The sequence below is a fragment of the Crocodylus porosus genome, unplaced genomic scaffold, assembly GCF_001723895.1.
Source record: "Crocodylus porosus isolate Cpor-Errol unplaced genomic scaffold, CroPor_comp1, whole genome shotgun sequence".
Classification (NCBI taxonomy): domain Eukaryota; kingdom Metazoa; phylum Chordata; order Crocodylia; family Crocodylidae; genus Crocodylus; species Crocodylus porosus.
In genome coordinates, this window is record NW_017728950.1 from 8,904,492 (window position 1) to 8,917,163 (window position 12,672).

The window sequence follows — 12,672 nt, forward strand, 5'->3', positions numbered from 1 at the left end:
CAATTCAGCAGTGGCTGAATCTCCCAATCAGATTCGGCCATATCAATTCAGGACAATGATTCAAATCACCAAAACGAGTCACTGTCCCCCAAATCAGCTCAATCTAAATCCAAAACAAATACTAGCTGCTTTGAATAGGCCTAGTTTTTAACACATTGCATAAATTGTATTAAACACATTGATCTGCCTCAATCAGAGAGCATAACAAATATAACAAAAATAAAATTCACATAATTTTTACTAAACATTTATCTAGAAACAGCAACTGGAACTTCTTTTGAATTCAATTTCTTGATGAATATATTCAGTTTCCCATTTATCTATATCCTTTAAAATATCTAGACCCTGGCTGGAATCAAGACATTAAAATGTGTTGTGCTGAAATTTGTACTTTGTACTGGGAAAGATTAACGTAGCAGTAGGTAGGCAAGCAGAGTTAAGATTTTGGGATTTCTTTAATTATTCACTTTCTTGCTTTGAGTGCCTGGGTTTTGTAAATTACATGATTGTTAAGTACATCGTCACTTAGCAACCATAACTGGTTTTTGAAAAGCTTTTTATTTAATGAAATTAGAGTAGTTTTAAGTAGTTCTCACAGCTGCAGCTCTGACTTCAATTTTTGAGACGAGATTGTTGAACTAAAATGCAACCCTTTCACATCTTAAAAAATGGAAAGGGCTATCTGACCATTGACTTCTTTAACTATGTTTATAATAGAGTGCGTTAGTCCGCCAAACAGTCTTAAGGACTAATTGAATCTGCACTGGCTTGTAAGAGACCAAATACAAGTAATTTTTAATTTTTTAAGTTCAATAACACTTAACTTTTTTTCAAAGCCAGCATGAGGCACTGATTCTTTCGGGTGTTCTAGTGATCTTTGTTGTGGCTTTTTTAGTAACTTACTCCATAGTGATACTTATTTCTGAGCTTTATGAATATCTTTCTAAGCCAGAACCTTCCTATCACTTCAGTCACGTGGCTCCTGTTAATCTGACCAAGATATATAGTTAGTCCATCATAGGCTTGATGGTGACACACCATCACAGCTGTGAGAGGTTTGCACCATTATTGTCTATGAAAAACATATCTTTTATTCTTTTATCTTATGTGCTTTTACTTGAGCTTTTCTTCTTTTCTCATTCAGAACTGATCATTTTCCTTTATTAATTGTGCAGCAAACTTCCATAGCCAGTGAATATCATCCTCTGACAATCTATTGGATTCCTTTGGCAGGGAAGTTGTATTTGGTTTAATATAAACTATTTGATTTCAGGAATTAAACACAAAGAAGTGAGGGACTGAATTGAGTGGAATGTACAGTAAATATTTTGAGATATGTATATTGTTGGGATTGTTGGTATAAGCAATCTCTACTAGTCAGGGCTAAATAGGCAACTTTCTGTCATATATTTTCCTAATGAGAGTAGTTTCTTTCAGGCTTAAGAGATTTCCCTGAAGTATTGCTCTGAAGAGAGCTCAGATCCTGCTCCCATTTAAGTTAATGGTTTAATGATAATGGGAGTTAATTCCTATTTACTTCTGTGGGATCTGATCAGGGCCATACCCAGTAAGCTATGTTCCACCTTCATTAGAAGACAACCTTCCAAAAGGTATTTTTGTATTAGTCCCTTCAAACACATTTTACTACATTCGCTTTTCCTTCTCTGTATAATCCATTTCAGTTTAAAGAGATTAACATTCATGTATATACCTAAATTGCCTCAAGATAAATGAATTCAACTGTTAAAGCAATAGAAAAGCCATGCACACACATGCACTCTCCTTTGGACATTTATTAATTAAACCTGACCAATATTTTCAACCTAGGTGCCTTAACTCATCCCAGTGTCTGCATGTGGTTACGTGGCTTGATTTTTAAAGATGCTAAGCATTGCCTGCTTATGTTCACTTCTGTAAGAGTTGTCTGTACTTGTTGCTTCTGAAAAAGCAGTTGCTCAGGTGCGTTTGTTTCTTTTTTGCTCTCTAACTTTAAAGCTTGAGTTAAAAAAATGAGCATGCAAAATGACAAATAGGTGCAACTTAACCCAGCCTCAACTGTGCTGGAGGCAGCTCTGCACTTTATCACCCTTGTGCCCCAGCCAACTTCAGTCACTGTCTACACATGCGTTTCAGCACAGTAAATGACTCTGCTGTAAGATTGTACTGTCCCCAGTAGTACTATTTTATGGCTAACTCAGTTAATTTACTGTGCCCTAATACTGGTACATGTGTAGATGTTGATGCTTTACTGCTGAGCTAATTAGTCAACTCCACAGTAAAGCACACATGTAGATGTACCCAGTTTCTGTGAAAGGTGGTGTTGTTACAAACTGCTTGGTGCAAACCATGATATGAGGTTTGTGTTTTGATTTAATTCCACATCCTGCAGAGTAAGGGAAAAAGGAAGAGATGGGTCTCCTCTATTGCTCTCTCTTTACCACACGTTCCTTGGTTTCCCTTCCCTGTGGAAGTACCTTTTCTGTTTTATGGATTAACCCAGTTTTTAATACCACTTTTGAAAATTTGCTACCTTCCTCCCCTGAGAAGCATCTGGCCCTGGATTCCATAAGTATAGATGTTTCCACTACAACTCCTGTCAATAGGAATGTCTGAAGCATCATAGGTTTTTAGTTTAGAGCAAACAGCTTTCAGTTGGAAATTTAAGTTTACTATTTCTTCTACATGTGTAAGGTTCCTCTAGGGACAATATTAACCAAGTGCTTATCTATGGTATCATGGTTGGCATCTCATTAACACTTGGCCAGAAAGCTGCAGAATAGGTTACATCTCGCCTCTGAAGTCAGCGGGACCAGGAATTTATTCTGCGCATCTTTGAATCTGGTTCTGTAGATCTTAGAATTCTACGGCATTGGGGGCTGCAGAAGTCTCCCAAACCTCCTATTTTCTAATCGATGCGTTTTTGCAATAGCGAACTATAACTCACTTGTATAAACATGATAAAGTTGCTTGGATTGCTGCAGTTTGATATATAAGTTTGAATAGGTAAGCACATCCATGTCTTCAGGAGCCAAGCTGAATGTTGGCTGCAGTTTTTTGGTACCTTACAGTCATTCTGCTGGCTTCTTTCAGATAGCTTCTTCTGTAGGCTGCAACCCATCTGAGTTGCTTGAACAGTTCCATGGTTGGCATTTCTCTATAGCACTTCAAAAATGAAAGTGCTCTCAGAAAAAGGCTAAGTCAATTTTAATATGTCGTAAGATATTGGAAAATCAAAGACTAGGGGAATGAATGAAAATCCCTGCTTTGTCAGCTGCACAGTCATAGAATCAATGAGTCGGAAGGGACCTAGCCAGATCATCGAGTCTGACCCCCTGCCATGGGCAGGAAGGAGCACTGGGGGTGGGAGGGGTCATAAGACCCCAGCCAGGTGCTTATCCAGTCTCCTCTTGAAGATCTCCAGGGAAGGTGAAAGCACCACCTCTCTGGGAAGCCTATTCCAGGCTCTGGCCACCCTTACAGTGAAGTAGTTCTTCCTGATACCTAACCTAAACCTATCCTCCCTCAGCTTGGGGCCATTGTTCCTGGTGACCCCAAGGGGGGCCCTGGTGAACAGACTTTCCCCAAGTCCCTGCTGGTCGCCCCTGATAAAGTTGTAGGCAACCACAAGATCCCCCCTCAGTCTCCTCTTGCGGAGATTGAAGAGATTCAGGTCCCTCAGCCTCTCCTCATAGGGCTGGCCATGGAGGCCCTCAACCATACGAGTAGCCTCCTCTGGATCCTCTCCAAGTTCTCCACGTCCTTCTTGAAGTGCGGCGCCCAGAACTGGTCACAGTACTCTAGCTGCGGCCTGACCAGCGCCACATAGAGGGGGAGCAAGACCTGTCTGGACCTGTTAGTGATGCCCCTGTTGATGCATGACAGGGTGCGGCTGGCTCTGCCTATTGCTTCGTCGTATTGGAGACTCATGTTCATCCTCAAGTCAGTCTTGACTCCAAGATCCCCCTCTGCTTCTGTGCTGCCAAGAGGGTCAGCCCCTAACCTATAACCATAATGCTGGTTCCCTCTCCCCAGGTGCAGCACCCTGCACTTGTCTTTGTTGAACCGCATCCTGTTCAGATCCGCCCACTTCTCTAACCTATCCAGGTCTGCCTGGATGGCAGAGTGGTGTCCAGAACTACAGAAATAAAGTGAATATGTAATTCTTATAATAGCACTTTGTCAGGAGTTTTAATTTGGAATTGTCCACAAATTCCATTAAGCTGACAACTAGACACATGCACAAATATTTTTTTTAAAAATAAGCTAAAGAATGTGCTTATGTGTAAATCCCAGATTTGCTTTCCACCTGGGGTCATCATTAAAAATCAGGAAAATAAACACTTTAAACAGTAAGGTCTGGACCATCCCTCAAATTATCTTTGTGAACTGCAATTCTCCCCTTTTAGTCTTTGTTCTGGAAGGCCACTAGCCCAGGGTCAAGACAGCCCATTAGGACATGCCAGAAGAAGAACAAAAGTATCAGCTGCAACAATTTGCTTTAAAGAGAGTTATTGACAGTTGCCCCAAATCTGCAAGGGGAAGGAGTTGAGAGCTGCTTGCTTTTGGTATCAAACACAATAGCCCTACTCTCTCATGGGGAGAGCTGGGATGTTCTAAAGAATTCCTCCAGAGGTCGAGGTCATTTCTTACCTTCAACACATGCCAACTCGAAGATAGTTTTAGTCACCGCAGTAGAAAAACTGGGAAACCCCAGAAAGAGAATAATCTACACCTGTTGAGCACTCAAAAGTAAGTGACAGAGCAACAAAGCCAAAGGGGAACTGAAAAGTTATGAATTGCTGCCTGAAAGAGCCATTTTTGTAGCACAGTGTTTGCAAACTGATTCTGTTAGATGTTCTGATGGCTGGAACAACATTTTGGGCAACAAAAGGGTGACATGGCACAAGAAATCAGAAAAATGAAAGCCTGCACAGTACTAACCTCTTATTTTATAGTAAAATGATGAGATAATCTTAACCACAAATGTGTACAGACCATATATTTATAGACCATAAGTATTTTTCCAATACAAATATTGCTTATTTAAAAAGAAAAAGGTAAACCAGCAACTGAAAGAAAACATTTATTGAATCAAAGTCAATACTTTCCTTTTAATATCTACAAGCCAACACTGAACTGACTTTATTCAAGAATGAACACAATGTACAAAAAAAGTATGTTTTTGTTTTTTTTTTATAAAAATATGTTGATTTTTTTTCTGGCTACTGAGCTGAAGACATTTTGACAAAGGCAAGATAAAACTTGTTCACTAAAATTAATCCGCAAAAAACCCGTGAAAATCATTTTGTAACCATAGGACAGATAAAGGCTCACTGATAGAGATGCATTTGGAATGCTGACACCAATTAACCGTTTTTGCCATGTGCTTATGCCCCATAGACAGCTGAACAACTCAGACCTGTGTTATCATGCATCAGCTCCTCCAAAGACTATCCAAGTTTATTGGAACTACTCAGATATTCTATACTTGGGTTACAATTTCATTGCTCAAAATAAAAATTAAAATAAAATAAAATAAAGGGAGTCAACTGCCTCAATGTTCATTATATTTCATATGATTTTTTTTTACTTTGGATATTACCAGGGAAAAAGCAAATATCTGTATGCCTATATGTTTAAACCAATCTCATGGCTGTTATCACCAAAACTGAGGCAGAAATTGTAAAGGGGAAAAAAAAAGAAAGAGAACAATAACCTGCAGGAGTCTCATAGTTATGCCCCATTTACTAGTTAAGATGTTAAATGCAGTATGAAGTCTTTTTTTTTTTTTTTTTTTACATAAATGTTTTAAAAACTCAGCTAGGATTCAAACTTTTGACTTATGTTTCATATCACCAGCAAGGAAAAGGGGGGAGATGGGGAGAGGACCATTTACAGAAATATCTGAAAACAGTGCAATATTAAAATACAATTTTCACAACGTGTGAAAGAAACATGCTTTGGAACCTGAGCAAAAGGCTTTTTACTGACAGTAAAAAGTCACCCTGTATGTTGTTTTCACTGGCATCTGTTCTGCCAGATTAGTATGTTGCTCTTAGCAACTTACATGGCCCCTAAATATTTAGTACACAGAAACTGCCAACTACTTAGAGGTCTACTAAACTTCAGCTAATATTGCAGGCAGTCTGACATGCTGCTACTGGAAGTGATCATATAGCCTAAAATTAAGCAAAATTAGAGAAAAGAAAAAGCAGCCAAACATGATGCTTTTTTTTTTTTAAACAGACAAAAGCGCTACCACAACACTCAGATACGGTACTACACTGGTTTACAGCCTCGAGGTCAGCTCTTTCAAAATAAATATACTGAACATTTACAACAAAATGCCTTATGAATGCAAGCGTTCTCTTTATTATTTCAGGACCAATTGCATAAAAACTAAAAAGACATCATAAAGCAGCTAGGTTACAAGTCCTTTCTCAGAGACTGGTATGACTTGGTGCCACAGCTAAACTTTTCATCAGCATTAGTATCATCAGTCCGCAATTACAAGCAGATTTTTTCTGGGACCAAACAGGTCACCACACAAAGCAATTTCACAAAGCATGCGGTCATCTACTCTGCTGATTTTCGAATGTATGCAATGATCATTGTGCTTGCAGGTCCCAGACCTTTCAAAAACACATAAAAACAATGATGGATTAAAAATATTAATTAGGAACTTGCTCATTTCTAGTGACAGGACTGGAGGATATTTAAAAAAAAAAAAAAAAAAAAAAGCATGAGAATCCTCCTGTACACTTGCAGGGGGAAAAGGAAATCTAAAAGTGGAGCTTTAATTTGCTTAAAATTGAAAAGAACTAAAGAAATCCCAGTGCCCTAAAGAGCTACATGTCCATGGTTTTGGTAGAGGCCAAAATGAGTGCATGCCACTAAAAGGCACGGTCGGACCAGTCTGATAAATGGTATCATCAGAGCAGAACAGCAACTTTTCACTGGAGTAAATCACAAGGGTTGAACAACGAACCACCACTTCTCTCTCATCATGAACACAGAAAGCAGTCACCAAAGCAATAAAGGGGACACAGGAAAGAAGATACAGGAATTCACAAGAACCTGTGAAACAAACAGAAAAGAAGTTAAAAACAGGCAACATGGGGGGGGGGAGCTTTCTAATCCTGCTACTATGTTAGATGTGTTTTATTAACAGCTGCATTTCCTTACATAGACTGCAGCTTTGCACCATTTCTCTTAAATGCATTAAATTATACACTCTGCTATACTCAATTTAGTGGGCAGATAATATCACCTTCTAAGACAACATCTAGAATACAAAGAATCCCAACTGCATGATGTAAGGAAACATTTCTGCCATCAGTCCTGAATTATTAATCACTGTTCACTACCTAATACCAAGTACATGGTTATATAAACATCCTCCTTTTATCCCCCTGCCCAGAAAACAATGAAATAATTTAAAATAATGAATCAGAAGGGTACAATTATATAAAAGTCATTGATCATGGTCCATGGCAGGATGGTAGAGAATAGTGAAGCAGAACAGAGACAAAATGGCTTGAGGTACCACAGAACAATACTTACTGGAAATGTTTCCCCAAGGTTATCCTGCTTTTGTATCTACAAGCTGCATTTGAACATTTGCAGACATGCCACCTCCATAGCCTCCCTTGGACTGCATTTGGTTCTGAATTGAGCTCACCTATAAGTGAAACAGAGAGGGAAATGAAATAGGGAAAAATAAGACAACTCAAATGTAAATTAGTGTTTTAAAGTGCCATCTTCCTATTACAGGTGCACTGTGCTTTACATGAGGATATTTCCTAAGGTAGTTTTGCTGGAATTTTTACATATTGGACTTCAACATGCAGCTCAGCAGAAAAGATGAAAGAAGAACTGGCGCCGATTGATGTGTAATTTCTCCCTCTCCCGCAAAGGAAACTGGCTGATTCAGTCTTTCTCCGAATAGCAACGTGATTAGTTTTCTCAAGACTAATCAAAATCTCTTACTGCTAGCAAACTTCTCTTCATTATTAAAAAGCTATAAATCTGGCTTTAGTATTAGGGAGGTGTTCACTGCTGTGCAAAAATGATAATGGTGAAATTAACAGCACTGCTTTACTAAAACAGGACTTTGATATTTTTTAATGCACAGTATCTGTGTTGTGGTAGAGTTTTGTAAGTCGAGCCAACAGCTGCAAGGCATTTGAATATATAGGGCTTCCTAAACTGTTAAAGTCCCTTCAGATTTTGTGAGTCTTCTTTCCAGTAAGGGTAGTTTGGAGCACAGATTTATTTTTCCTTCAACTGATCCTATTCCTTTCAATCAACAGGGGATTTATTTAAGTGGGACTTCAACAGAACTCCTCTGGCAAGGATTTATTTGAGGGTATTTTTAGGCTGAAATAAATAAATATGTGAAGGAGGGAAAAAAAGGCTTCGTAGCCTTTATCCATAAAAAGTTAGTAAGACTAAAGTTCTCTTTGTGCTCATGCAATATGAATCAAAATAATCATATCACTTTGTGCTTTAGGGCAGATAATGGCAATGTTAAAAAGGGCTGAAAAAAAAAGCTCTTTATTCTTTGTGTACATCCCAGATGGAAAGGGAACAACATATTCATTTGTCTCCATCATTTGAAACGAGACTCAGAGCAATAAGACCCCATCTACAATTATCTACCTACAACCATTTCAAGTGTTCCCTTCCATACACTTCAAAAAAGTCAGTAGAAAAATGTATTAAAACCATACTGGAGCACAAACTCTTCAGATAAGACAGAACCACAGCACTTTTAGTCGACACACAGCATTTTCCAAAAGGCGACTCCAGAGCAGAGAACTGTATACCAGCATGACTCTTCCCAGGTGTAAACACAATCTTTTCAGACTGCTGGAATTCTGCTGGTAACCACCGTGTTTAAAGAAATGCTTATATAGCATGGTTCTGATACTAGGGAATGTAGACCAAAATTAACATATTAAGAAATGTAGTGGCCGTTTTCAAAATTCATCCAAAGAAACGAGTGGCTCAATTTTATATTTTTATTAAACAACTTTGTTAACCCTTACTGCATCTTATCTTGACAAGGGAGTTTGATAGCATTATTTCACTTAATAAAACTTTTCACTTTCAGATGGGTGTGGCTATGTGACAAGTTGGGGGTAGCACTCATTTTGTTTCTGATTCCTAGATTCATGGATGTTAGAGACTGGAAGGGACCTCTTGAGATCATCAGGTCCAGTCCCCCTGCGCTTGGGCCAGAAAGATTATGGGGTCAGATGACCCCAGCAAGGTGAGCGTCCAGATGTTTTTTGAAGATATGAACCTTGCCTGAGATTGGTATCAAAACACAGCTTTTTTCTGTGTAGTCCATGCTAGTGGCCTTGTAAAACTGATATTTAAATAAAAAAAACCCCCAGCATGCAAATCACCAACCAACAGGATATTTTCAAAACCTCCAAAGTGTTGTTTTTATTATATAAGGGATCTAACAAGAATCTCAGTATTTGGATCTTGGGTACAAGTATTATATTTAGCTGATATAGAAAATAGGTATGGTTACTTAGCAATTAAAATACTAAAGCAGTTTTAGTTATCTAAAAAGCTAAATTGGAGCATCCAAAACAGACTGAAATTCAGGACTACTGAAGCATTGTGCTGAAAGGTACTACTCATCCTGAAAGCATCATCCGAGTCCGGAAGAGCATCATCTATCCCTATGGTGTTGTAGCAATAGGGCAAGGTTCCAGTTGCGAGACTTATCCCAGGAAATGGGCAGGGGAAGAGGATTCTAGCACACTAAGGTCTAATAAACTGTTCTGTTGCACACTATTTTAGAATAAAGAATAAATACACATGTATAGAGGTAGGGGGAAAATGGGAAAGACTATTCAGAGAAGTGAGCTTTGAGAAAGCATTTGTAGGGTGTGTGGGTAAGTGGCACTTGACTACGGTGTAAAGGGCAGAGAGTCAGAGCCATGAGTGGGAATAATACACAGAGAGATAGCAAGATAAGGTAAGAACAGCAAAAGGGATTAGTTGGAAATAAGAGCTAAAATGCAGGTGAGGTCTGAGGTACATGTGGCAAGAGGCAAGGAACTGGTGAAGTGATTCAAGTACACACATGTAAGGATGTGGTATTACTGATTATAGGCAGTGTGCTGTAAGAGATGAGAAGTAGTTAGCCCTATTAGTCTAAGGTCAGGTAGAAGGCAGAGTGGTACCATAGAGACTAACTGGTTTGCAAGACACACATATGTAAGGCAGTGGTTGGAGAAGCTGAAGTAGTATTTTTAGCAGCTTTAAGGCAAAGGGAAGTAGTCCAAAAGAGTAAGGTAAAGCTAGATTGGAGATGATGAAGGATAAACTAAAGTGTTTGAAACAGTAAAAGCTAAAGACATCTCATAGCTAGACAGGTAAAAGGGCAGAATAAAAGGAGGAAAGTAAAGTAATGTGGAATGAGAAAGAAACAGGGCATGAGGGCTCCTATTGGTTATTTTTACTTCTGACAAAAATGATGAGATCCTCTGCACAGAAGGAAGAGGAAGGGAGCATTATAACAGTAAATCTGAGCAGGTAACAAGCTGCCATACTTAGATGTATGGAAGTGTATAAGGGAAGAACAGAAGCATTAGTTGGGAAAAAAAAACCCAGAGCTGAATGAAGCAAGGAAAGGAAGTGAATAAGGTCATAAAAAGTCCCCCCGAAATGTTCAGAACAGCAAAATCAACAGCATACAAGGGACATGTACAAGAAACAGGCAGCATAACAAAAGTAAAGTGAGGAAGAGAGGGTGGAGATGGGGGTCTGCAATCTTAAATTTGCACTTTGGGGGGTAAGCAAGAAGTCCAAAGTTAATGGGTTGACTATTATAAAGTAGTGAGCGACTAAGCAAGAGGAAAAAACCTGCAGGGTGAAGTCATAAACCTACATTTCATAAAAACTGAAGGAAAAGACAGTGAAAGTGAGCAAAATCTGAGTGCATTAGACCAGAAGAAAGGATGAAGGAATTGGAGCCACTGGTGATGTGAAGGAGCCAATCAATGGAGTCAATGAGGAGTCAATCAATGTGAGGCAGCATAGAGAGGAAAGGGACAACCAATCAGCAGCAGAAGGTAGCAGACAGTGGATAGCTGGACAGAGAAAAGAGGGCTGGATTGTCTAGGATTCAAAAGTTGAAAGCAGAGTGAGAAGAAATAGGATTGAACATTGAAAATGGCAGAGGAAGGAATGTAGAAGCAATGGTATATTTGTACCTTACAGACTAACCAAAACAGATTATATAGCACAAGCTGTCATCAGAAGGAAACCCAGGTTACTCTGCAACTGTCTGGTTGGTACCTACTACAAAGTGAAAAAAGATTCCCCCAAGAAAGAGTAGCCATAAACCATCAGTCAGACATTCTTAAATTAATATTTCAAAACAATTATAAAGATAAATTATGTTCCAATAAGAACTGTATTTCTGTCAGCTGTAAGTGTGTTGTGGCCAGAAACCCTGGTGGTTCTGCTATGTCATGTCTTCTTTTTTTTTGTTCTTTCTCCAAATGCTATTGAGCAATGGAAAGTGCCTTTCTTACAGCTGAGAAGACAAACAAGAGCAGCTTCCAGGAAGGAGAGCCAACTGTTGCCACTTGCTTCCCAAATGACTGAGTGGCTCCTACATCTCTGCCCCGTGCTCCTATAGCTTACCTCCTTACACTTAAACATACGCCTTACACTCATTACACTTAATTGCACCCTCAAGTGTACCATTTGAAACACGCAAAGAATTTCAGCACCTCATCCTTGCCTTTCATTAGAATATTAACAAAGTAAATTGGACCTTTATGGCCAGTTAATATTTCATTAACAAATACAAGAAATTATTGGGTGCAGAAAAACATCTGCCTCTTTTAAATGTGTTAAATGACAATTTTAAATGCGTTTTCTAGTGCGTTGCTCTTTCCTGTCAAAGATACTTGGATACAAATAGTACTTAGACACTGTGCTTATACCCCCACAGGAAGCCACAACAAGCTTCTGCTTCTGACATCGTAAGTGCTGCAGTAAAAAATGCGATTATGGTTTCAGGTAAGCTACGAGAATTAGAAAACAGGACGACTGACGATTACTTAAAAAAACAATAGTCTAAGGAGATACAAAAAATGTGAAATACTGTGCATGTGCCTTAAATGCCTTTTTTTATATCTGCATTATCAGCTACTCTTTGAGAATAATCTTCTGCTAGCAGTCCCAGCCTATTCTGCAGTATAAACCTATTTTAATTCATAAACTGCTCATTCCGTTCAGAATAAGGGGAAATGGGTTTGTTACTCAGGGCCAGAAGGGACCATGAAGCCTAAACTTTTGGCCCTTTCTACCTGGAGTAGAATGTGGAACCCATTCAGCTCAGGGGGAGGGGGAAGGAGTCCTAAGTTTCAGTCTTTTTTTCCCCAAGGTTATTTGTTCTTATCCAAAAACTCCTGAAGGAAAGATACATAAAACAAGGATGGGAGCAAAAGTCCAGCTCTTGTGCACTCTCCCTTTCTCTCTCTGGCACCAAGAACCTTGAATTCCTTTCTGTAGGGTGGCTAAACTGTAACAAACAGGTGGAGAATATGAACCCATCCTTGTCTCTAGCCTGGTAGTTATTCAGGGGCATGGTATATGCAAGAAAATATAACTAGGGAAGTAACATAAGAAAGAAGC

The 12,672-nt window shown here is 39.0% G+C and overlaps 1 protein-coding gene across 1 annotated transcript in view; it reads right to left on the bottom strand.

Annotated features, from left to right (window-relative positions):
• Positions 1-5,070: 5,070 nt before the first annotated feature.
• Positions 5,071-12,672, bottom strand: part of CDC42SE2 (CDC42 small effector 2) — a 50,757-nt gene continuing 43,155 nt past the window's right edge. The window contains exons 3-4 of the mRNA XM_019555288.1: positions 7,564-7,681; positions 5,071-7,077 (exon numbers count right to left, since the gene is read on the bottom strand). Coding sequence (XP_019410833.1) covers positions 7,583-7,681 — 99 coding nt within the window. The 3' untranslated portion in view covers positions 5,071-7,077; positions 7,564-7,582. The remainder of the gene's footprint in view (positions 7,078-7,563; positions 7,682-12,672) is intronic.